Source organism: Nerophis ophidion, linkage group LG14 (assembly GCF_033978795.1).
Source record: "Nerophis ophidion isolate RoL-2023_Sa linkage group LG14, RoL_Noph_v1.0, whole genome shotgun sequence".
NCBI classification, from domain to species: domain Eukaryota; kingdom Metazoa; phylum Chordata; class Actinopteri; order Syngnathiformes; family Syngnathidae; genus Nerophis; species Nerophis ophidion.
Window position 1 is genome coordinate 9845613 of NC_084624.1, and position 26602 is coordinate 9872214.

A 26602-nucleotide genomic window follows, 5' to 3' on the forward strand; every position below is an offset into this window, starting at 1 on the left:
ACAACAGAACAAATGCCCAGGATCCCTTGCAGCACTAACTCTTCCGGGATGCTACAATATACATCCACTGCTACCACCAAACCCTGCCCCTCCCAACCCCGCCCACCTCATTATTTTATTTTCACATTTATTAGCCTGTGGAAAAAGTTAAAGGGGAACATTATCACCAGACCTATGTAAGCGTCAATATATACCTTGATGGTGCGGAAAAAAGACCATACATTTTTTTAACCGATTTCCGAACTCTAAATGGGTGAATTTTGGCGAATTAAACGCCTTTCTATTTATCGCTCTTTTTGCGATGACGTCAGAACGTGACGTCTCCGAGGTAACACAGCCGCCATTTTCATTTTCAACACATTACAAACACCGGGTCTCAGCTCTGTTATTTTTTGTATTTTCGACTATTTTTTGGAACTTTGGAGACATCATACCTCGTTGGTGTGTTGTCGGAGGGTGTAACAACACTAACAGGGAGGGATTCAAGTTGCACCACTGGCCCGAAGATGTGAAAGTGTCTGCCGCCAGACCCCCATTGAATGTGCCAGAGTGTCTCCACATTTTACCGGCGATGACAGACATGGCACAGAGATGTATGGATAACCTGCAGATGCATTTGCAACCATAAAGTCAACGAAATCACAAAGGTGAGTTTTGTTGATGTTGACTTACAGTATGTGCGAATCAGACATATTTGGTTGCGGAGTGACTGCCAGCTAATCGATGCTAACATGCTACGCTGATCGACGCTAACATGCTATTTACCGGCGGTGCTAAAGCAGACATGGCACAGAGATGTATGGATAACCTCCAGATGCATTTGCAACTATAAAGTCAACGAGTTCACAAAGGTGAGTTTTGTTGATGTTGACTGCCAGCTAATCGATGCTAACATGCTATTTACCGGCGGTGCTAAAGCAGACATGGCACAGAGATGTATGGATAACCTGCAGATGCATTTGCAACTATATTACGTTTCCTTCCACCCACATTTAATGCGAAAAAAACACTTACCAATCGAAGGATTTAAGTTGCTCCAGTGTCACGAGATGCGAAAGTCCTGATCGTTTGGTTCGCACATTTTACCGGCGATGCTAACGCAGCTATTCGGCCATGCTATGGCTATGAATAGCATCAATAGCGATTCGCTCAATAGCTTCAGTTTCTTCTTCAATACTTTCATACTCCAACCATCCGTTTCTATACATGCGTAATCTGTTGAATCGCTTAAACCGCTGAAATCCGAGTCTGAATCCGAGCTAATGTCGCTATATCTTGCTGTGGTATTCCCATTGTTTGTTTACATTGGCAGCACTGTATGACATCACAGGGAAATGGATAGTCGCATCGCAAAAAGCGCAAATCAAGCACTTTAAAGCTTTTTTTAGGGATATTCGGGGACCGGTAAAATTTTGAAAAAAATTTCAAAAAATACAACAAGCCATTGGGAACTGATTTTTATTGTTTTCAACCCTTTTGAAATTGTGATAATGTTCCCCATTAATGTTAATATTTCCCTCAGAAGGCTGTAAATAGAAAAGAGGCATTATTTTTTTTTTTTTAATTAGATTTACTATACCACTGATGTTTTTTCGTTCGTATTTTAAGAGTTGATTTTGCACTATTAAGTTATGTAAGCGTTGCTTGTTCCATATTCAGTGTTGAAGCAAATCAGTGTAGCAAACTGAGCAATAATTTTATTCATGCACTTTCTCCTGCTACTTCAAAGCTTGAATGTTTGATTCATTCATTATTGTTGTTTGATTTTCAAATTTATTATTAGCCTGTGGAAAAAGTTTGCTTCGATATTTACCTCAGAAGGCTGCAAATCGAAAAAAGGCATTATTTTTTTATTAAAATGTTCTTAGATATGCCATTGATATTTTTTAATTATTATTATTTTGCATGTCACTATAAAGTTGTATAAGTCTTGCTTGTTTAATATTCAATGCAAAAATGGTTCAGGTCCCTATTAAAAGGTTCCTTTGTTCAACCTTGGCCCGCGGCTTTGTTCAGTTTTACATTTTGGCCTACTCTGTATTTGAGTTTGACACCCCTGGCCCAATTGTTCTAGCCTATAGATGCCAGTGACGTTTGTCCCTTTGCCAAGAACACAGAGTTGCGATGGATGACCGTTTTCCCCGCTGAGCAAAACACACACTGATCACAAAGTCTGCTTCAAGCAGGTGAGAGTTTCACACTGGAAAATGGATTCGGTCATGAGGTATCGGCCGCACTAAAGAGCTGGCGACGGCAGGGTTCTTGGAGGAGGGAAAATGGGAGACAAATCCATAGAAGCTTACGGATACTGATGAACTGGGTGCATTGGTGCAGTATCCAGAGGAGGGTACGGACGCCACAGACCATCTTCGGCCATCGCCTCTGAAAAAAAAAAGAAATGAGTCATGTCCTGTTTCCACAAAGCAATACAGCGGAGTTTCGCTTGGTGTAGTACGGCAGGATATAGACCAGAGGTGGGAAAATATTTTTGACTTGGGGGGGGCAACATTGAGAGAAAAAAAATGTGTATGTGTGTATGAATTATACATACATATTTAGCTGTAAAAATCTACTGTACAGAAGGTGTGTTTGGGTCCCTTTTTTCCCCCAGGAACACTAATACCAAAAGTCACAAAGTCCGATAGACCTCTAAAAACAGACCACTTCCAAAAAAACGGAATGGAATTTTACAATTTTTTCCTGAATGAGACAGCCAAAAATGTACATTAAAATAAAAAAAAGTGTGATTTACAATATTAACTATGAACAGTAAAACACTGAATATAAACAACATATGAACATCGCATGGTTGGTACACGGTATGTATATCTTAATACTTCTAAAGATTATTAGCACTGTTGTTTAAGGTACGTACAATAATAATAATTATTACAAGCATTGTTTTTACGGCTGGTACATTTATTTATACACATTTAGCTGTAAAAATCTGCTGTACAGTATGTTTGTTTGGGTCCCTTTTTTCTAGGAACACTCATACGCAACATTAGAAGTCTCAATGTCCGATAGACCAGTGGTCCCCAACCTTTTTCAATCCGCGGACCGGTCAACGCTTAATAATTTGTCCCGCGGCCCGGCGGGAGAATCCCTTTTTTTTTTTTCCTTTGTCATGAAAAAGGGAGGTTTTTGTGGTTGGTGCACTAATTGTAAGTGTATATTGTGTTTTTTTATGTTGATTTAATAAAAAAAAAAATAAATAAATAAAAATATTTTTTATTTTATTTTATTTTTTTTAAATAAAAATTAAAAAAATTATTCTTCTGCGGCCCGGTACCAATCGGCCACGGCCCGGTGGTTGGGGACCACTGCGATAGAGTTCTAAAAACAGACGACCTCAATAAAACGGAATGGAATTTTACAGTTTTTTACTGAATGGGACAGCCAAAAATGTATATTACAATAAAGAAAGTGGGATTTACAATATTAACTATGAACAATAAAACATTGAATATTAACAACATAAAAATATCGCATGGTTGGTACATGAGGCGTATATCTTAATACTTCTAAAGATTACTAGCACTGTTGTTTAAGATAAGTACAATAATAGTACTTATTACAAGCATTGTTTTTACGGCGGGCACATTTATTCATACACATTTAGCTGTAAAAATGTATGTTTGGGTCCCTTTTTTTCAGGAACACTAATACCAAAAGTCACAATGTCTGATAGAGTTCTAAAAACAGACCACCTCAAAAAAACTGAATGGAATTTTACAATTTTTTACTGAATGGGACACCCAAATGTACATAACAATAAAGAAAGTGGGATTCACTATATCAACTATGAACAATAAAACACTGAATATTAACAACATATGAACATCACATGGTACGTAGAATATTGTAATACTTCTAAAGATTACTAACATTGTTGTTTATGGTACGTACAATATAAGTAATTATTACTAGCACCAATTTTCAGGGTACATATATTTTAATACTTCTATAGATTATTAGCACTGTTGTTTAAGGTACGTACAATAATAGTAATTATTACAAGCATTGTTTTAACGGCTGGCACATTTATTTATACACATTTAGCTGTGAAAATCTGCTGTACAGTATGTTTGTTTGGGTCTCTTTTTTCTAGGAACACTAATACGCAACATTAGAAGTCTCAATGTCCGATAGAGTTCTAAAAACAGACGCCCTCAATAAAACGGAATGGAATTTTACAGTTTTTTACCGAATGGGACAGCCAAAAATGTATATTAAAATAAAGAAAGTCGGATTTACAATATTAACTATGAACAATAAAACACTGAATATTAACAACATATGAATATCGCATGGTTGGTACATGAGGCGTATATCTTAATACTTCTAAAGATTACTAGCACTGTTGTTTAAGATACGTACAATAATAGTAATTATTACAAGCATTGATTTTACAGCGGGCACATTTATTTATACACATTTAGCTGTAAAAATGTATGTTTGGGTCCCTTTGTTTCAGGAACACTAATACCAAAAGTCACAATGTCTGATAGAGTTCTAAAAACAGACCACCTCAAAAAAACGGAATGGAATTTTACCGTTTTTTGCTGAATGGGACACCCAAAATGTACATAACAATAAAGAAAGTGGGATTTACAATATCAACTATGAACAATAAAACACTGAATATTAACAACATATGAACATCACATGGTACGTAAAATATTGTAATACTTCTAAAGATTACTAGCATTGTTGTTTATGGTACGTAAAATATAAGTAATTATTACGAGCACCAATTTTCAGGGTACGTATATTTTAACACTTCTATAGATTACTAGCACTGTTGTTTAAGGTACGTGCAAAAATAGTAATTATTAAAAGCATTGTTTTTATGGCTGGCACATTTATTTATACAAATTTAGCTGTAAAAATGTATGTTTGGGTCCCTTTCTTTCAGGAACACTAATACCAAAAGTCACAATGTCTGATAGAGTTCTAAAAACAGACCACCTCAAAAAAACGGAATGGAATTTTACCGTTTTTTACTGAATGGGACACCCAACATGTACATAATAAAGAAAGTGGGATTTACAATATCAACTATGAACAATAAAACACTGAATATTAACAACATATGAACATCACATGGTACGTAGAATATTGTAATACTTCTAAAGATTACTAGCATTGTTGTTTATGGTACGTACAATATAAGTAATTATTACTAGCACCAATTTTCAGGGTACATATATTTTAATACTTCTATAGATTACTAGCACTGTTGTTTAAGGTACGTGCAAAAATAGTAATTATTACAAGCATTGTTTTTACGGCTGGCACATTTATTTATACACATTTAGCTGTAAAAATCTGCTGTACAGTATGTGTGTTTGGGTCCCTTTTTTCTAGGAACACTAATCTGCAACATTAGAAGTCCCAATGTCCGATAAAGTTCTAAAAACAGACGACCTCAATAAAACGGAATGGAATTTTACAGTTTTTTACTGAATGGGACAGCCAAAGATGTATATTAAAATAAAGAAAGTGGGATTTACAATATTAACTATGAACAATAAAACACTGAATATTAACAACATATGAATATCGCATGGTTGGTACATGAGGCGTATATCTTAATACTTGTAAAGATTACTAGCACTGTTGTTTAAGATAAGTACAATAATAGTAATTATTACAAGCATTGTTTTTACGGCGGGCACATTTATTTATACACATTTAGCTGTAAAAATGTATGTTTGGGTCCCTTTGTTTCAGGAACACTAATACCAAAAGTCACAATGTCTGATAGAGTTCTAAAAACAGACCACCTCAAAAAAACAGAATGGAATTTTACCGTTTTTTGCTGAATAGGACACCCAAAATGTACATAACAATAAAGAAAGTGGGATTTACAATATCAACTATGAACAATAAAACACTGAATATTAACAACATATGAACATCACATGGTACGTAAAATATTGTAATACTTCTAAAGATTACTAGCATTGTTGTTTATGGTACGTAAAATATAAGTAATTATTACGAGCACCAATTTTCAGGGTACGTATATTTTAATACTTCTATAGATTACTAGCACTGTTGTTTAAAGTACGTACAATAATAGTAATTATTAAAAGCATTGTTTTTATGGCTGGCACATTTATTTATACACATTTAGCTGTAAAAATCTGCTGTACAGTATGTTTGTTTGGGTCCCTTTTTTCTAGGAACACTAATACGCAACATTAGAAGTCTCAATGTCCGATAGAGTTCTAAAAACAGACGACCTCAATAAAACGGAATGGAATTTTACAGTTTTTTTACTGAATGGGACAGCCAAAAATTTATATTAAAATAAAGAAAGTGGGATTTACAATATTAACTATGAACAATAAAACACTGAATATTAACAACATATGAATATCGCATGGTTGGTACATGAGGCGTGTATCTTAATACTTCTAAAGATTACTAGCACTGTTGTTTAAGATATGTACAATAATAGTAATTATTACAAGCATTGTTTTTACGGCTGGCACATTTATTTATACCAGGGGTCACCAACCTTTTTGAAACCAAGAGCTACTTTTTGGGTACTGATTAATGCAAAGGGCTATCATTTTGATACACACTTAAATAAATTGCCAGAAATAGCCAATTTGCTCAATTTACCTTTAATAAATAAATCTACATATATATAAAAAAAAGGGCATTTCTGTCCGTCATTCCGTCTTACATTTTTTTTCCTTTTACAGAAGGTTTTTTGTAGAGAATAAATTATGAAAAAAAAACTTAATTGAACGGTTTAACAGAGGAGAAAACACAAAAAAAATGAAAATAAAATTTTGAAACATAGTTTATCTCCAATTTCGACTCTTTAAAAGTCAAAATTCAACCGGAAAAAATGAAGAGAAAAACTAGCTAATTCGAATCTTTTTGAAAAAAAAAAAAAATAATAAATAAATTATGGAACATCATTAGTAATTTTTCCTGATTAAGATTAGTTTTAGAATTTTGATGACATGTTTTAAATAGGTTAAAATCCAACCTGCACTTTGTTATAATATATAACAAATTGGACCAAGCTATATTTCTTACAAAGACAAATCATTATTTCTTCTAGATTTTCCAGAACAAAAATTTTAAAAGAAATTCAAACACTTTGAAATAAGATTTAAATTTGATTCTACAGATTTTCGAGATTTGCCAGAATATTTTTTTTCAATTTTAATCATAATAAGTTTGAAGAAATTTTTTAAAAATATTCTTCGTCTAAGAAGCTAAAATGAAGAATAAATTAAAATGTATTTATTATTCTTTACAATAAAAAAAAATTAAAAAATACTTGAACATTGATTTAAATTGTCAGGAAAGAAGAGGAAGGAATTTAAAAGGTAAAAAGGTATATGTGTTTAAGAATCCTAAAATCATTTTTAAGGTTGTATTTTTTCTCTAAAACTGTCTTTCTGAAAATTATAAGAAGCAAAGTAAAAAACCACTGCGATAGAGTACTAAAAACAGACAACCTCAAAAAAACGGAATGGAATTTTACAGTTTTTTACTGAATGGGACACCCAAAATGTACATTAATACAAAGAAAGTGGGATTTACAATATTAACTATGAACAATAAAACACTGAATATTAACAGCCTATGAACATCACACAGTACGTAGAATACTGTAATACTTATAAAGATCATTAGCATTGTTGTTTATGGTACGTACAATATTAGTAATTATTACTATCACCAATTTTCAGGGTATGTATGGATTGTATTATGCAAAAACAAAACAACCGGTTTCCATTCAACCTTGAGTGGGCAAGGCAATGGACTAAAGAACTTGCAAATTCACACATTAATGACCCTACAACCAATTGAACTCTTGAAATCTGCTGTACAGTATATGTGTTTGGGTCCCTTCTTTTCAGTAACACTAACACCAAAAGTCACAATGTCTGATAGAATCCTAAAAACAGACCACTTCAAAAAACGGAATGGAATTTTGCAGTTTTTACTGAAAAGGACACACAAAATGCACATTAAAATAAAGACAAGTAGTACTGAAAACACTAGCTGACTGGATTACGTAAAAACAAAACAACCGGTTTCCATTCAACCTTGAGTGGTCTAGCCAATGGACTAGGGAAGAACTCATTGAACCTTGGTGCAAATTCACACAGTCGGCATTCAAGACCCTACAGGCGACTGAAATGACGTGAGAAAGCTCGACATCTGTGGCAGTCTGTACGGAATTTGTCATGCCAATTAGCGGAGGGGATAGTATCATTTGTTTTTCAAATGAGGAGTTGTTTGTGGCAGCACGGATCCAGTTGGGCTGTGTTTTCTATGCCAAATTCCTACTCTTTGTTGACTTCACGGTAGGGCTGGGCGATATATCGATATATTCGATATATAGCGGGTTTGTCTCTGTGTGATATAGAAAATGACTATATGGTGATATTGGAGTATACGTTCTCACGCAGTTGCTTTTAGCTGCGGGCATTACACTCAGGCTCTTTTCACTCTCCTACTCACAGACAGCAAGCGCACTTTCTTACATACCTCACATACGTATACGCCCTCGCGGAACAGAGAGGTAGCAACATGGGTAACGTTAGCTGTGATGCTAGCGGAGCCGTGCGAGTGGTAATACGAGAGAAAGAAGGTGCGAATCCGGTAACAAATGAAGGAAGAATTCATTCCCAAGAAAAACAGTGCATCGTCTGGCGGTGGTTTGGCTTCAAGCGGGAAGATGTTGAATGGACAACCGCAATTTGTCAAGTAATGCTACAAAAAGTAGCATTACTGCTAATTTGTAGCATCATTTCAAAAGTCATCTGCTGGAGCAGGGGTCGGGAACCTTTTTGGCTGAGAGAGCCCTGAAAGACAAATATTTTAAAATGTATTTCCATGAAAGTCATATAATATTATTTAACACTGAATACAACTAAATGTGTGCATTTTTTAGTAAGACCAACATTTTTAGAGTATAATAAGTCTCTTGTTCTTTTTAATAACATTGTTATTCTGAAGCTAACCAATAATAAATAAAATACTTCTTACCATGAACGTGACTTCTAGAAAACGGATGGATGGATTAAAATGCATGAGAATGTTTTATATTTTGAACGTTATTTTTAACACTGTGAATGCAGCTGAGATAGGCTCCGGCACCCCCCACGACCTGAACGGGACAAGCAGTAGAAAATGGATGGATGGATGAATTACCAGCGGAATTATTCATTACTTATCGTGTTAAGCAATGTCAGCTAAGATTTATCCCAGAGCCAGATGCAGTCATCAAGAGAGCCACAGGTTCCCTACCCCTGTGCTAGAGAACGAAGAGTGCTTACTCCGCATGTCAACATCTCTATTCGGTGCCACACGCCCACACCATCAAAATGCAGAGGCAAACATGTCCAGATCAACACCCTATGAAAAAATTGTCAACAAAAAAAGAAGATAACGTCCGCAGTAACATACCACATAGCGAAGGACATACACTATTTGATTTCCTATTATGCAGCTCATTTTTATTTGAAACTTATTGAAATGTCTTGTGTGACATCATGCACAAAAGTGCACTTTATTTGTTTTAAACTATTGTTCCGTACAAAAAGTGCATTTTAATTTAGTGTTGTTTTGATATGTCATCTCAGTGACATCATGCACAAAAGTGCACTAATAGCTTGTTTTAAAATGACCCTGACAATCTTGCACTTTCTGTTTTGGAAATGACATGAATGTTTGTGCCACTGCTTAATAACTGTTTAAAAAAATACACTTTCGGTCAATGGACTTACCGTATTTCCTTATATAGTATGCGCCTGCCTAGAATTACTGCCGGGTCAAACTCGTTTCGCAAAATAATTAGCGCATGCTTAGCATTACTGCCGGCTCAGGATTAACGCCGGGTCAAACTCATTTCGCAAAATATTATTTTTATTAGCCCATGTCTAGAATTTCCGCCGGGTCAAACTCGTTTCGCAAAATAGCATATGCCTAGAATTTCCACCGGGTCAAACTCCTCACGTCACGAGTGACACTTCACCTGTCATCATTTTCAAAATGGAGGAGGCTGATTTCAATCATTTGAAATTGCATACAGGGAAGAAGATTAAGAGCTATTCAGTAGGATTTAAGGTCCAAGCTATTGAATATGCTAAAAAGAACAATGAGCGGCTATGTTTTATTAATATACCGTAGCTGCGTGTGTCAAATATGAGTCATTAAATGACTCCTGTCTCCTGGTGGTAGAGGGCGCTAGTGATCCTTCTTGCGACTACTCAGCTGCAAAAGAAGTGACAACAAGCAGCAAGAGTGAGCAGCAATCGTTTCTGTTTTCCTCTCGCTTGCACTTTTAACATGGAGGATTACATATCTAAAATAAAACAGTTTTCTAAACTGGACTTTCCATCGAAGAAGGAGGTAATAAAGGAAGATCTCCATCGAGACAGAGAGACTTTTGGGCTCCAGTACTCTGGAATGCCCTCCCGGTAACAGTTCGAGATGCTACCTCAGTAGAAGCATTTAAGTCTCACCTTAAAACTCATTTGTATACTCTAGCCTTTAAATAGACTCCCTTTTTAGACCAGTTGATCTGCCGTTTCTTTTCTTTTTCTTCTATGTCCCACTCTCCCTTGTGGAGGGGGTCCGGTCCGATCCGGTGGCCATGTACTGCTTGTCTGTGTATCGGCTGGGGACATCTCTGCGCTGCTGATCCGCCTCCGCTTGGGATGGTTTCCTGCTGGCTCCGCTGTGAACGGGACTCTCGCTGCTGTGTTGGATCCGCTTTGGACTGGACTCTCGCGACTGTGTTGGATCCATTATGGATTGAACTTTCACAGTATCATGTTAGACCCGCTCGACATCCATTGCTTTCCTCCTCTCCAAGGTTCTCATAGTCATCATTGTCACCGACGTCCCACTGGGTGTGAGTTTTCCTTGCCCTTATGTGGGCCTACCGAGGATGTCGTAGTGGTTTGTGCAGCCCTTTGAGACACTAGTGATTTAGGGCTATATAAGTAAACATTGGTTGATTGATTGACTTTTAAAACTGAAGAAAGATAAGTAAGACTTCTATAAACAAGTTATCAACGCTTTTGATCAGAAGGAGCTGCGCATGGACTTCATTTATAAGTAAAGGTAAGACCATAATAAAGTTTTTTTTTATTAAATGTGCTTTTCATGATGGTATCCTTACATCACACTCAAATTTATAAGCGCAGGCCTAAATTTACCGCATGCCTTCAGTAAGCGCCAGAGTGAGAAGAGATTTTAAAATAATTAGCGCATGCTTGCCTTTACCGCATGCCTTTGGTAAACGCCGGAGTGAGAAGAGGTTTTAAATTAATTAGCGCCCCGGCGGCAATTCATGGAAATACGGTAGTTGTGATTTCCCTCTCTGCATGAAAGTTTAACAGTAGCATATATTAATGCAGTATGAAGAAGAATGTTTTAATGTAGACACATAGAATCATCATACTGCTGTGATTATATGCATCAAGTGTTCATTCAAGGCTAAAGCAAAATATGGAGATATATATGGTGTATCGCGATATGGCCTAAAGATATTGAGATATTAAAAAAAGGCCATCACGCTGAGCCCTACTTCACGGCAGGTTATAACGTCGCACTATTCACGTAGTCCCCCTGCCAGGAAAAACAAGCGAGAACAGCGTTTACTGCTCCAACTGGTACCGTAAACCCGTTGGTGTGTCTTTCCTTTCCACCTCGCAAACTCCTACCAACATCAATCCATTTCATGAGAAGGTTCGACTGCAAGGAAACAAGATAGACATTTTTGCTCGTTTCTTACCTCTCGGTGCGGGCCAGATGGCTTCACATCGGCGGGAAGAAGGCACAAACGGAGCAGGTGATGAGGAGAGAGAGAGAGAGAGAGACAGTGTGAGGAACAAAGTAAACACTACTTAATGAGAACGACAGAACAAGTTTGTCCGTCACGCTCCAGTTTGCTTGTCACCTTTTTGCAGCTCAACACTCAATGCAGCCATGACACTACCTTCATTTGAACATGAACCACTCACACAAGCACCGGAGACATTTGAGTGTGAAATAACCCTCTCTCCAGGCTCCATCCTCCCATTTGTCCAACGTGGCTCTCAAAGGACATGTCCCACTTTCATCCACTGATTGGATTCACCATGACAAGAATGGCTTCCTCACGCAAACATGCTTTTGGGGACATGGAGCTAAAGAAGAGGTGACGCGATGCAACTTGATGAGTGACCAAGTCCTGCGGACTCGTGGGTGTTTTTTCAAAACCAGTAAAGTTGGCACGTTGTGGAAATGGTAAACAAAAACAGAATACATTTATTTGCAAATTCAGCCTATATTCAAATGAATGGACTGCAAATACAAGATACTTAACGTTTGAACTGGTAAACTTTGTTATTTTTTGCAAATATTAGCTCATTTGGAATTTGATGCCTGCAACAAGTTTCAACAAAGCTGGCACAAGTGGCAAAAAAGACAGAGAAAATTGAGGACTGCTCATCAAATCTTTTACTAAAAGTGTTGTGAGGACGTTTTTACAAACCCCATTCCCATATGAGTTCGGAAATTGTGTTAGATGTAAATATAAACAGAATAGAATGATTTGCAAATCATTTTCAACCCATATTCAGTTGAATGCACTACAAAGACAACATATTCTATGTTCAAACTCAAAAACTTTATTTTTTTTTTTGCAAATAATAATTAACTTAGAATTTCATGGCTGCAACACGTGCCAAAGTAGTTCGGAAAGGGCATGTTCACCACTGTGTTACATCACCTTTTTTTTAACAACACTCAATAAACGTTTGGGAACTGAGGAAACTAATTGCTGAAGCTTTGAAAATGGAATTCTTACACATTCTTGTTTTATGTAGAGCTTCAGTCGTTCAACAGTCCGGGGTCTCCGCTGTCGTATTTTACGCTTCATAATGCGCCACACATTTTCGATGAGAGACAGGTCTGAAATGCAGGTGAGCTAGGAAAATACCCGCACTCTTTTTTTACGAAGCCACGCTGTTGTAACACGTGCTGAATGTGGCTTGGCATTGTCTTGCTGAAACAAGCAGGGGCGTCCATGAAAAAGACGGCGCTTAGATGGCAGCATATGTTGTTCCAAAACCTGTATGTACCTTTCAGCATTAATGGTGCCTTCACAAATGTGTAAGTTACCCATGCCATGGGCACTAATGCACCCCCATACCATCACAGATGCTGGCTTTTCAACTTTGCGTCGCTAACAGTTTGGATGGTTCGTTTCCCCTGTGGTCCGGATGACACAATGTCGAATATTTTCAAAAACAATTTGAAATGTGGACTCGTCAGACCACAGAACACTTTTCCACTTTGCATCAGTCCATCTTAGATGATCTCGGGCCCAGAGAAGCCGGCGGCGTTTATGGATGTTGTTGATAAATGGCTTTCGCTTTGCATAATAGAGCTTTAACTTGCACTTACAGATGTAGCGACTAACTGTATTGAGTGACAGTGGTTTTCTGAAGTGTTCCTGAGCCCATGTGGTGATATCCTTTAGAGATTGATGTCGGTTTTTGATACAGTGCCGTCTGAGGGTTCAAAGGTCACGGTCATTCAATGTTGGTTTCCGGCCATGCCGCTTAAGTGGAGTGATTTCTCCAGATTCTCTGAACCTTTTGATGATATTATGGAGCGTAGATGTTGAAATCCCTAAATTTCTTGCAATTGCACTTTGAGAAACGTTGTTCTTAAACTGTTTGACTATTTGCTCATGCAATTGTGGACAAAGGGGTGTATCTCAACCCATCCTTTCTTGAGAAAGACTGAGCATTTTTTGGGAAGCTGTTTTTATACACAATCATGGCACCCACCTGTTCCCAATTAGCCTGCACACCTGTGGGATGTTCCAAATAAATGTTTGATGAACATCCCTCAACTTTATCAGTATTTATTGCCACCTTTCCCAACTTCTTTGTCACGTGTTGCTGGCATCAAATTCTAAAGTTAATGATTATTTGCAAAAAAAATATTTTTATCAGTTTGAACATCAAATATGTTGTCTTTGTAGCATATTCAACTGAATATGGGTTGAAAATGATTTGCAAATCATTGTATTCTGTTTATATTTACATCCAACATAATTTCCCAACTCATATGGAAATGGGGTTTGTATTTTTATTGGATAGTAGTCTGTTTATTTCAATTGTTAGCTTTTCCTTTATTAACGGCATAGCTCGGTTGGTAGAGCGGCCGTGCCAGCAACTTGAGGGTTGCAGGTTCGATTCCCGCTTCCGTCATCCTAGTTACTGCCGTTGTGTCCTTGTGCAAGACACTTCACCCACCTGCTCCCAGTGCCACCCACACTGGTTTAAATGTAACTTAGATATTGGGTTTCACTATGTAAAGCGCTTTGAGTCACTAGAGAAAAGCGCTATATAAATATAATTCACTTCACTTCACTACCTCTTGTGTTATTTATTTCTAACCCATATCTGTTCCCACTACCGCACCTTAAAGTTGAAGTCCTGAATCCCTTTATGCCAATATTATGACAAAGTCCATTCTATTCTATTCCATTCTCAACCTCCTCATGCTCTCTTGGGGAGAGCATGTCCCAAATTCCAAGCTGCTGTTTTGAGGCATGCTAAAAAACAATAATGCACTTTGTGACTTCAATAATAAATATGGCAGTGCCATGTTGGCATTTTTTTCCATAACTTCCATCCATCCATTTTCTACCGCGTGGTCCTTTGAGTTGATTTATTTTGGAAAAACCTGTTACATTGTTTAATGCATCCAGCGAGACATCACAACTAAATTAGGCATAATAATTAATGTGTTCATTCCACGACTGTATATGTTGGTTGATATCGGAATCTGTGATTAAGAGTTGGACAATATCGAAATATCGGCAAAAAAGCCATTATAGGACATCTCTACTTAAAAGGATATTGAAGAATAACCAAAAAGTATTTATTTCAGTACAAAAAAGGACCAAAATAAAGGAAAGAGGTCGCAGCAAAATATTCTAATGACTGTGTGGCAAAATTTGTCATTAGTTTTTTGCATTAAAAACACAATTAATAGAAGGTACCGTTCATCCAGGCTCGTGCCAAACAACCCGAGTCATCAGGTGCAAAAAATGCTGTGCTGCGGCAAAACATCAAAGGCAAAGTCATAACTTGGCAAAGAATTATGAGCAATAAAAGTAGGAGGTCCCGGTCTTATTTGGACAGGACATTGGGAAGGCAGGGTACACAAAGGTAACTTTTTATGAGCCATTTAGAGCCTCGTACGTACATGTTGGTAATGTCGGCGAATACTGAAGTTCAAGAAGAAAGAAAAAACCAGCACAAGGAAAGTCTTTATTGGAAATGACGTACATATTTTTGCTATGAACTGTATCGACATTTATGCCTAAATGTCCTGTTCAAGCTCATGCTCTCAAAAACTCTGTGTTATAAGAGGGTTGTAGTTTCCACCATAATAATTAAAGTTAAAGGCCTACCGAAATGAGATTTTCTTCTTTAAACGGGGATAGCAGGTCTATTCTATGTGTCATACTTGATCATTTCGCGATATTGCCATATTTTCGCTGAAATTATTTAGTAGAGAACACATAGACGATAAAGTTCGCAACTTTTGGTCGCTAATAAAAAAGCCTTGCCTGTACCGGAAGTAGCAGACGAAATGCGTGTGACAGCACGGGTTGTGAAGCTCCTCACATCTGAACATTGTTTACAGTCACGGCCACCAGGAGCGAAAGCGATTCGGACCGAGAAAGCGACGATTTCCCCATTAATTTGAGCGAGGATGAAAGATTCGTGGATGAGGAAAGTGAGAGTGAATGGCTAGGAAAAAAAGAAAAAAAAAAGACGAGGGCAGTGGGAGCGATTCAGATGTTATTAGACACATTTACTAGGATAATTGTGGAAAATCCCTTATCTGCTTATTGCAGGGGTGTCAAACTCAAATACAGAGTGGGCCAAAATTTTAAACGGAACAAAGCCGCGGGCCAAGGTTAAACAAATTAACCTTTTAATAGGGACCCAAACAAGTTCTGCATTAAATATTGAATAAGCAAGGCTTATATATTTTTAGTGACATGCAAAATCTAGTTTCAAATAATAATAATAATAGTTTAAAAAATATCAATGGCATATCAAACAAAATTTAAATTAAAATGTTATGCCTTTTTATCTATTTGCAATCTTCTGAGATAAATATAAAAACAATTTCCACAGGCTAATAATAAATTTGAAAATAAAATAATAATGAATGAACCAAACATTCAGGCCTTGAAGTAGCAAGAGAAAATGCATAAATAAAATGTTAATTATTGGTCAGTTTGCTGGAAGTTTCCCGGAAGACTTAGTGGGGCTAGGGGTTCTGGGTATTTGTTCTGTTGTGTTACGGTGCGGATGTTCACACAAAATGTGTTAGTCATTCTTGTTCGGTGTAGGTTCACAGTGTGGCGCATATTTGTAACAGTGCTAAAGTTGTTTATACAGCCACCATCAGTGTGACCTGTATGGCTGTTGACCAAGTATGGCTTGCATTCACTTGTGCGTGTGTGTGTGTGTGTGTGTGTGTGTGTGTGTGTGTGTGTGTGTGTGTGTGTGTGTGTGTGTAAAAGCCACAAATATCATGTGACATGCTGTTAGTATGGAGGAAAAGCGGACGTGACGACAGGTTGTAGAGAACGCTAAAGGAAGTGCCTTTAAGGCACGACCCCAAAATAGTTGTCCAGGTGGAAATCGGTAGAAATTCGGGAGAATGGTTGCCCCGGGAGATTTTCGGGAGGGGCACTGAACTTCAGGAGTCTACCGGGAAAATTAGGAGGATTGGCAAGTATGAGTATTGGCGGTGAATGCGGTGTTACAGCGGAACCGATGCTGTATAACACCGGCGGGCCAGCTCTAATGCAAAATTGATATTGCATCAAGGGCCAAATTAAATTACACGGCGGGCCAGAGTTTTACACCCATGGCTTATTGTATTACTAGTGTTTTAGTGAGATTATATGGTCGTACCTGTAGAACCTGAAGGTCGGCCCCGCACCTTTCCTCAGCACCAGTCGACGGGTGGTGGCCATGCCCATCTCTGCCCTTCGCAAGGGACCCTCTTTGAAACACAATCTTTCGAAATGATCGCTGCATAATACACTGTACTTTGTGTGTGTGGTCCAATCCAACCGTGTTTGCTTGACATCATAGTAAAGCTTGACTGTCATCTTTCGGGAATGTAAACAATGAAACACCGGCTGTGTTTTTGTTGCTAAAGGCGGCCGCAATACACCGCTTCCCACCTACAGCTTTCTTCTTTGACGTCTCCATTATTCATTGAACAAATTGCAAAAGATTCAGCAACACTGATGTCCAGAATACTGTGGAATTATGCGATGAAAACAGACGACTTGTAGCTGGGAACGATGCTGGAACAAAATGTCCTCTACAATGCAGGACGTCACGCGCACGCGTCATCATACCGCGACGTTTTAGCATGATACTTCCGCGCAAAATATAAAATTGCAATTCAGTAACCTAAACCGGCCTTATTGGCATGTGTTGCAATTTTAAGATTTCATCATTGATACATAAACTATCAGACTGCGTGGTCAATAGTAGTGGGTTTCAGTAGGCCTTTAAAGAACCAATGATTGTCACACACACACACACACACACACACACACACACACACACACACACACACACACACACGAGGTGAGGCGAAATTCTTCTCTGCATTTGACCAATCACCCTTGATCACCCCCTTGGAGGTGAGGGGAGCAGTGGACAGCAGCGGTGGCCGCGCCCAAGATTAATTTTTGGTGATTTAACCCCTAATTCCAACCCTTGATGCTGAGTGCCAAGCAGGGTGGCAATGGCTCCCATTTTTATAGTCTTTGGTACGACTCGGGCGGAGTTTGAAATCACAACCCACCGATGTAATCACACCATTACTCAGCAATGAGCGTTTGCCCTGACTTGCGGCGCGGCCCCAGACCCGTGATCAGCAAGTGGCCCTGAGGCCTTTCAGCTGGTTGTTGCTGGTTTTCTGTGGGTTGGTTTCCATTACGCCATACTTGCCAACGCTCTCGAATTTTCCGGTAGACTCCTGAATTTCAGTGCCTCTCCCGAAAATCTCCCAGGACAACCATTCTCCCGATTTCCAGTCGGACCTGAGTGAAGACAGCCTGTCGTCACGTCCACTTTTTCTCCATATAAACAGCGGGTCGGCCCGGTCACGTTATAACATCTACGGCTTTTGGAGGAGAAGGAGACTATTATGTATGTCTCTGTTATCCATAGGTTTATTTACAACCCAAAAAGTAGGCAGGCACGGAACTATTTCTCAAAGTGTGTTTATTCCAGCCGGCGTTGACAAACAACATCCGGAATCCCATCATGCATTGCTTCAAAACTACGGCAAGTAGTAATGTCCGGAAAAAGATAGTGACAGAGAATAGAAGGAGGATGGACAATTCAGCCCTAAACTCACTCGTTTCCTGCAAATTAAATGTCACAGATGCTGCCCATACCTATGCTCCTTCAAAGGCTGTGCTCCTGGCTGCAAAGCATTGCACTTTCAAATACAACAATGAGTAGAGGAGTGTTATGTTTGTGTATGTGTAAATAAATGAACGCTGAAATTCAAGTAGGCCCTGCGATGAGGTGCCGACTTGTCCAGGGTGTACGACGCCTTTCGCCCGAATGCAGCTGAAATAGGCTCAAGCGACCCCAAAAGGGACAAGCGGTGGAAAAATGGATAAATGAAATTCAAGTATTTCTTTTATTTGTTCTGTTGTGTTTATGTTGTGTTACGGTGTGGATGTTCTCCCGAAATGTGTTTGTCATTCTTGTTTGGTGCGGGTTCACAGTGTGGCGCATATTTGTAACAGTGGTAAAGTTGTTTATACGGCCACCATCACTGTGACCTGTACGGCTGTTGACCAAGTATGCCTTGTATTCACTTGTGTGTGTGTGAAAAGCCGTAGATATTATGTGATTGGGTATAACCAACAATTGCGACAACGACTTTTTACTGTCAAATGAGTTTCGTAAAAATGCAAAAAATGTGCCTTGGCTCAAAAAAGGTTGAAAAACACTGGTCTACTCAATTTTAGAGGTGGGGAATGTTTGGGCACTTCACAATTTAATTACGATTTAGGTGCTACAATTCGATGATACATGTTGACTAACAGATACGTAAAGACTGTAGCTTCCTGCTAAGTGATGTAGTACACGTCCCTATGTTTGTGCCTTCTAAAATCACAGAACACTTTGCCCCCAGTCGCCATAATCTTGCAGCTCAAATCTTATCTACAGTACTATCATATTCATATTTATGGCTGACAGTGTTGTTAGACTGTCTGGATATTATTCTCTCTCCTTAATCCATCTCTTTATTGCTTTTTCTTAGTTGGCTACTCTCTGCTGTAAGGCGGTTCCTGTTAGACTTCTGTTAAAATCTACAAAGCATTTATTATTTTCCTGCTTAACACCACAGCTCGCATATCTTGTCCTCTCCTCTTGCTTCCATGTGTGTCTGCCCCAGATCTGCATTTTAGAACCGTCTTTATGGCATTACTTAACATTTGAACCCTGTTTCCATATGAGTTGGGAAATTGTGATAAATGTAAATATAAACGGAATACAATGATTTGCAAATCATTTTCAACCCATATTCAGTTGAATGCACTACAAAGACAACATATTCTATGTTCAAACTCAAAATTTTTTTTTTTTTTGCAAATAATAATTAACTTAGAATTTCTTGGCTGCAACACGTGCCAAAGTAGTTGGGAAAGGGCATGTTCACCACTGTGTTACATCACCTTTTCTTTTAAAAACACTCAATAAACATTTGGGAACTGAGGAAACTAATTGTTGAAGCTTTGAAAGTGGAATTCTTTCCCATTCTTGTTTTATGTAGAGCTTCAGTCGTTCAACAGTCCGGGGTCTCCGCTGTCGTATTTTACGCTTCATAATGCGCCACACATTTTCCATGGGAGACAGGTCTGGACTGCAGGCGGGCCAGGAAAGTAGCCGCACTCTTTTTTTTTTTACGAAGCCACGCTGTTGTAACACGTGCTGAATGTGGCTTGGCATTGTCTTGCTGAAATAAGCAGGGGCATCCATATGTTGGCAGCATATGTTGTTCCAAAACCTGTATGTACCTTTCAGCATTAATGGTGCCTTCACAGATGCGTAAGTTACCCATGCCTTGGGCACTAATGCACCCCCATACCATCACAGATGCTGGTTTTTGAACTTTGCGTCGATAACAGTCTGAATGGTTCGCTTCCCCTTAGGTCCGGAGGACACGATGTCGAACATTTCCAAAAACAATTTGAAATGTGGACTCATCAAACCACACAACACTTTTCCACCTTGCATCAGTCCATCTTAGATGATCTCGGGCCCAAAGAAGCCGGCGGTGTTTCTGGATGTTGTTGATAAATGGCTTTCGCTTTGCATAGTAGAGCTTTAACTTGCACTTACAGATGTAGTGACAAATTGTATTTAGTGACAGTGGCTTTCTGAAGTGTTCCTGAGCCAATGTGGTGATATCCTTTAGAGATTGATATAGGTTTTTGATACAGTGCCGTCTGAGGCATCGAAGGTCACGGTCATTCAATGTTGGTTTCCGGCCTTGCCGCTTATTTGGAGTGATTTCTCCGGATTCTCTGAACCTGTTGATACTATGGACCATAGATGTTGAAATCCCTGAATTTCACGCAATCGCACTTTGAGAAACGTTGTTCTTAAACTGTTTGATTATTTTCCAACGCAGTTGTGGACAAAAGGGTGTACCTCGCCCCGGAAGATGATTTTATACCTAATCATGGCACCCACCTGTTCCCAATTAGCCTGCACACCAAATAAGTGTTTGATGAGCATTCCTCAACTTTATCAGTATTTATTGCCACCTTTCTCAACTTCTTTGTCACGTGTTGCTGGCATCAAATTCTAAAGGTAATGATTATTTGCAACAAAAAAAATGTTTATCAGTTTAAACATCAAATATGTTGTCTTTGTAGCATATTCAACTGAATATGGGTTGAAAATGATTTGCAAATAATTGTATTCCGTTTATATTTACATCTAACGCAATTTCCCAACTCATATGGAAACGGGGTTTGAACATAAATAATCAGTTTTTTGGATCGATTCAGAATAGTCCACGTTTCAATCGCGATTCATCAAGGAATCAATCCTTTTGACCACCTCTCGTGAATTTACAGTTCAAGCGTAAGAGAAAACCAGAAAGACAGATGTGACTTCTTACCTTCGAGCGAACTGAAAGTTGGCGGAGCTGCTGGCAGAGACATTTCTGGGGCTTTCTGACGGGCTGCTGCCAGCTGAAGAAACACAACAACATCCACCATGTTACTAGGAACGCTGAATAGTTCAGTAATGGGTTCACCATGAACCCACAGTAAAAAGAACTGTGGTAAGCTAATGATGCTTTTAAAAATTGTTCATTTCCACGGTAACAAGAATCCATTTATTATGGTTATTGCAATTGCAGTTTACAGATGTGCAAAACTGCCTTTATAGACTTTATAACAACAACAACAACACTCGTTTAGAGGTTGGTAAAGGTCGCCAATGACGATTTTGGTCGTTTTTAACATACAGTGGGGCAAAAAAGTATTTATTCAGCCACCGATTGTGCAAGTTCTCCCACTTAAAATGATGACAGAGGTCTGTAATTTTCATCATAGGTACACTTCAACTGTGAGAGACAGAATGTGAAAAAAAAAATCGAAGAATTCACATTGTAGGAATTTTAAATAATTTATTTGTAAATTATGGTGGAAAATAAGTACGCTTCTTTAAGAAGCTCTTCTGTCCTCCACTCGTTACCTTTATTAATGGCACCTGTTTGAATTGGGGAGGAGACCCTGCCCCAAGTGGAGGAGTTCAAGTACCTAGGAGTCTTGTTCACGAGTGAGGGGAAGAGTGGATTGTGAGGTTGACAGGCGGATCGGTGCGGCGTCTTCAGTAATGCGGACGTTGTACCGACCCGTTGTGGTGAAGAAGGAGCTGAGCCGGAAGGCAAAGCTCTCAATTTACCGGTCGATCTACGTTCCCATCCTCACCTATGGTCATGAGCTTTGGGTCATGACCGAAAGGATAAGATCACGCGTACAAGCGGCCGAAATTAGTTTCCTCCGCCGTGTGGCGGGTCTCTCCCTTAGAGATAGGGTGAGAAGCTCTGCCATCCGGGAGGGACTCAAAGTAAAGCCGCTGCTCCTTCACATCGAGAGGAGCCAGATGAGGTGGTTCGGGCATCTGGTCAGGATGCCACCCGAACGCCTCCCGAGGGAGGTGTTTAGGGCACGTCCAACCGGTAGGAGGCCACGGGGAAGACCCAGGACACGTTGGGAAGACTATGTCTCCCGGCTGGCCTGGGAACGCCTCGGGATCCCCCGGGAAGAGCTAGACGAAGTGGCTGGGGAGAGGGAAGTCTGGGTTTCCCTGCTTAGGCTGTTGCCCCCGCGACCCGACCTCGGATAAGCGGAAGATGATGGATGGATGGATGGATGTTTGAACTCGTTATCTGTATAAAAGACACCTGTCAACAGACTCAAACTGTTGGACTCCAAACTCCACTATGGCCAAGACCAAAGAGCTGTCGAATGACACCAGGAAAATAATTGTAGATCTGCACCAGACTGGGAAGAGTGAATCTACAATAGGCAAGCAGCTTGGTGTGAAAAAATCAATTGTGCGAGCAATTATCAGAAAATGGAAGACATACAAGACCACTGATAATCTCCCTCGATCTGGGGCTCCACACAAAATCTCATCCCGTGGAGTCAAAATGATCATAAGGACGGTGAGCAAAAATCCCAGAACCACATGGGGGGACCTGGTGAATGACCTGCAGAGAGCTGGGACCAAAGTAACAAAGGTTATCATCAGTAACACACTACGCCGACAGGGAATCAAACCCTGCAGTGCCAGATGTGTCCCCCTGTTTAAGCTAGTGCATGTCTAGACCCGTCTGAAGTTTGCCAGAGAGCACATGGGAGAATGTCATGTGGTCAGACGAAACCAAATTAGAAATTTTTGGTATAAACTCAACTCGTCGTGTTTGGAGGAAGAAGAATACAGAGTTGCATCCCAAGAACACCACACCTACTGTGAAGCATGGGGGTGGAAACATCATGCTTTGGGGCTGTTTTTCTGCTAAGGGGACAGGACGATTGATCCGTGTTAAGGAAAGAATGAATGGGACCATGTATCGTGAGATTTTGAGCCAAAACCTCCTTCCATCAGTGAGAGCTTTGATTGGTTGACCAAATACTTATTTTCCACCATAATATACAAATAAATTATTTAAAATTCCTACAATATGAATTCCTGGATTGTTTTTCACATTGTGTCTCTCACAGTTGAAGTGTACCTATGATGAAAATTACAGACCTGTGTCATCATTTTAAGTGGGAGAACTTGCACAATCGCTGGCTGACTAAATACTTTTTTGCCCCACTGTATAAATGTTGTTACAATGTTGGATACTCTCGGTAACAATACAAAAACATTAAATCACAAGGCATTTTTGGGCGGCTCGACTCGTGGGGTTTTCATTCTAGCTATGTTGTGATGTCACAGCAAAGTGGATGTACTTATATGGACATGGGGGAGGAGCTCGCTATGAAACCAGCAGAGTTTGAGAAAAACAAAAGCAAAGCTATAATATAAAGTATTATTTCTAACTAAGTTTGACATGCGCAAAATAACACTCAGTGACTGAAATGCCGCAAAAAGCAGCACTTTTGTATGCAGCTCTTGTATCAGTCAGAGAACTTGCAGGTGCACCTAATGCTATGACCGGGTGAACCTATATACCATATTTTTCGGACTATAAGGCGCACTTAAAATTCTTTCATTTTCTCAAAAATCGACAGTGCTCCTAATGAACGGAATCATTTTGGTTGTGCTTACCGACTTTGAAGCTATTTCATTTGGTACATGGTGAAATGGTTGACAAGACTCTGCAGCATCGCGTGGACATCGGGGGCGGTACCTCTGGATTGGCAGACCGGGGTGGTGGTTCCGCTCTTTAAGAAGGGGGACCGGAGGGTGTGTTCCAACTATCGTGCGATCACAGTCCTCAGCCTTCCCGGTAAGGTTTATTTAGGTGTACTGGAGAGGAGGCTACGCCGGATAGTCGAACCTCGGATTCAGGAGGAACAGTGTGGTTTTCGTCCTGGTCGTGGAACTGTGGACCAGCTCTATACTCTCCGCAGGGTTCTTGAGGGTGCATGGGAGTTTGCCCAACCAGTCTACATGTGCTTTGTGGACTTGGAGAAGGCATTCGACCATGTCCATCGGGAAGTCCTGTGGGGAGTGCTCAGAGAGTATGGGGTATCAGACTGTCTGATTGTGGCGGTCCGCTCCCTGTATGATCAGTGTCAGAGCTTGGTCCGCATTGCTGGCGGTAAGTCGGACACGTTTCCAGTGAGGGTTGGACTCCGCCAAGGCTGTCCTTTGTCACTGATTCTGTTCATAACTTTTATGGACAGAATTTCTAGGCGCAGTCAAGGCGTTGAGCGGTTCCGGTTTGGTGACCGCAGGATTAGGTCTCTGCTTTTTGCAGATGATGTGGTCCTGATGGCTTCATCTAACCGGGATCTTCAGCTCTCACTGGATCGGTTCGCAGCAGAGTGTGAAGCGACCGGAATGAGAATCAGCACCTCCAAGTCCGAGTCCATGGTTCTCGCCCGGAAAAGGGTGGAATGCCATCTCCGGGTTGGGGAGGAGACCCTGCCCCAAGTGGAGGAGTTCAAGTACCTAGGAGTCTTGTTCACGAGTGGGGGAAGAGTGGATCGTGAGATCGACAGGTGGATCGGTGCGGCGTCTTCAGTAATGCGGACGTTGTACCGATCCGTTGTGGTGAAGAAGGAGCTGAGCCGGAAGGCAAAGCTCTCAATTTACCGGTCGATCTACGTTCCCATCCTCACCTATGGTCATGACCGAAAGGATAAGATCACGGGTACAAGCGGCCGAAATGAGTTTCCTCCGCCGTGTGGCGGGGAGATAGGGTGAGAAGTTCTGCCATCCGGGAGGAACTCAAAGTAAAGCCGCTGCTCCTTCACATGGAGAGGAGCCAGATGAGGTGGTTCGGGCATCTGGTCAGGATGCCACCCGAACGCCTCCCTAGGGAGGTGTTTAGGGCACGTCCAACCGGTAGGAGGCCACGGGGAAGACCCAGGACACTTTGGGAAGACTATGTCTCCCGGCTGGCCTGGGAACACCTCGGGATCCCCCGGGAAGAGCTAGACGAAGTGGCTGGGGAGAGGGAAGTCTGGGCTTCCCTGCTTAGGCTGTTGCCCCCGCGACCCGACCTCGGCTAAGCGGAAGAAGATGGATGGATGGTGAAATGATAAGTGTGGCCAGTAGATGGCAGTCACACATAAGAGAGACGTGTAGACTGCAATAAGACTCAAGTAAACAACACCAACATTTTATATGTTCCATTGAAGATATAGAACATTACACCTGGCGCTCAAAAATCTATTAGAATATTTTAGTACGACTTTGGTAAGCTATGAAGCCGCACCGCTTGATGGATTGAACTGTGCTTCAACATAGTAGTATTATTATGGTGTGTGTATAAGAAAATATATTAATTGGCGTTTTCATTCGCAATATTATGCAAAAGCAACTTTTCTTCCCTTCTGGTACCTGCTGACCTGAAACTGGGATCTGGATAAGTCCTGAAAATTTGCGCAAGTCCGCCTTTGTACTCGGTGCCAACACCGTAATCGATAAGCTTCTTCTTTTTCTCTATCTTCTTGTTATGGGACATTCATCCTCCGCGGTCGCCATTTCTAATATAAAATAGTGTAAACTTCTTACTTATATCTGTCAGTAAACTCGCCATGAAAGCATTAAAACATACAGGTGTAGTGAGTTGACATTATTCACCTAAGGAACTTTAGTTATTAGAGAGTTCTGGTCGGACTGTTTTTCACGGGACACATTTCCGGTGTTGTTCCCGGATGAGGATATGCTGCTCCGTTATTGAAGTTAAGTCTGAATGTCATTAAAACAGTTAGCGCAATCTTTTGACACTTCTTCAACTCCCGTCCTTGCACGCTACACCGCTACAACAAAGATGACCACGCTGTCTAAGTGGAGGCACGTAAATAAGAGTGCCCACAAAACGACGCATCCTGAAGCGACTGTCCGAAAGCGGCTTGAAAATAATCCGTAAAACATTTTGACTAAAGAACCACCATTACATGTTATGTAGATCACAAGGATTTGTTTACATTTAGAAAAAAATAATACTATGACCTCTTTAATGCGCCCTTTGATCCAGTGCGCCTTTTGTATGAAAATAGACCTGATCGGCAGTGTGCCTTATAATTTTGTGCGCCCTGTGGTCCGGAAAATACGGCATTTCTATCTAAATTTGACAACATGCGCATAATAACTTTCAATGACTTAAATGCTGCAAAAAGCAGTGCTTTTGCATGCAGAAATGTCTATCAGTCAGAGTTTACATGTGTACCCAATGTTATGACTGGGTGAATCTATATATATCGTTTGTGAAGTTTATTTTCGACCGTGTATGGAAAATAAATAGCGGTGACATTTGTCTACAAGATACGTATTTAACA

At 40.0% G+C, this 26602-nt stretch overlaps 1 protein-coding gene across 3 annotated transcripts in view; it reads right to left on the reverse strand.

Moving 5' to 3' along the window:
* mast3a (microtubule associated serine/threonine kinase 3a) overlaps positions 1–26602 on the reverse strand; it is a 284903-nt gene that overhangs the window by 214784 nt on the left and 43517 nt on the right. For all 3 annotated transcript variants that reach the window (XM_061919804.1, XM_061919803.1, XM_061919802.1), the window contains 3 exons: positions 21250–21322; positions 11786–11806; positions 2304–2382 (listed from right to left, as the gene is read on the reverse strand). In XM_061919804.1, the coding sequence (XP_061775788.1) occupies positions 2304–2382; positions 11786–11806; positions 21250–21322 (173 nt within the window). The remainder of the gene's footprint in view (positions 1–2303; positions 2383–11785; positions 11807–21249; positions 21323–26602) is intronic.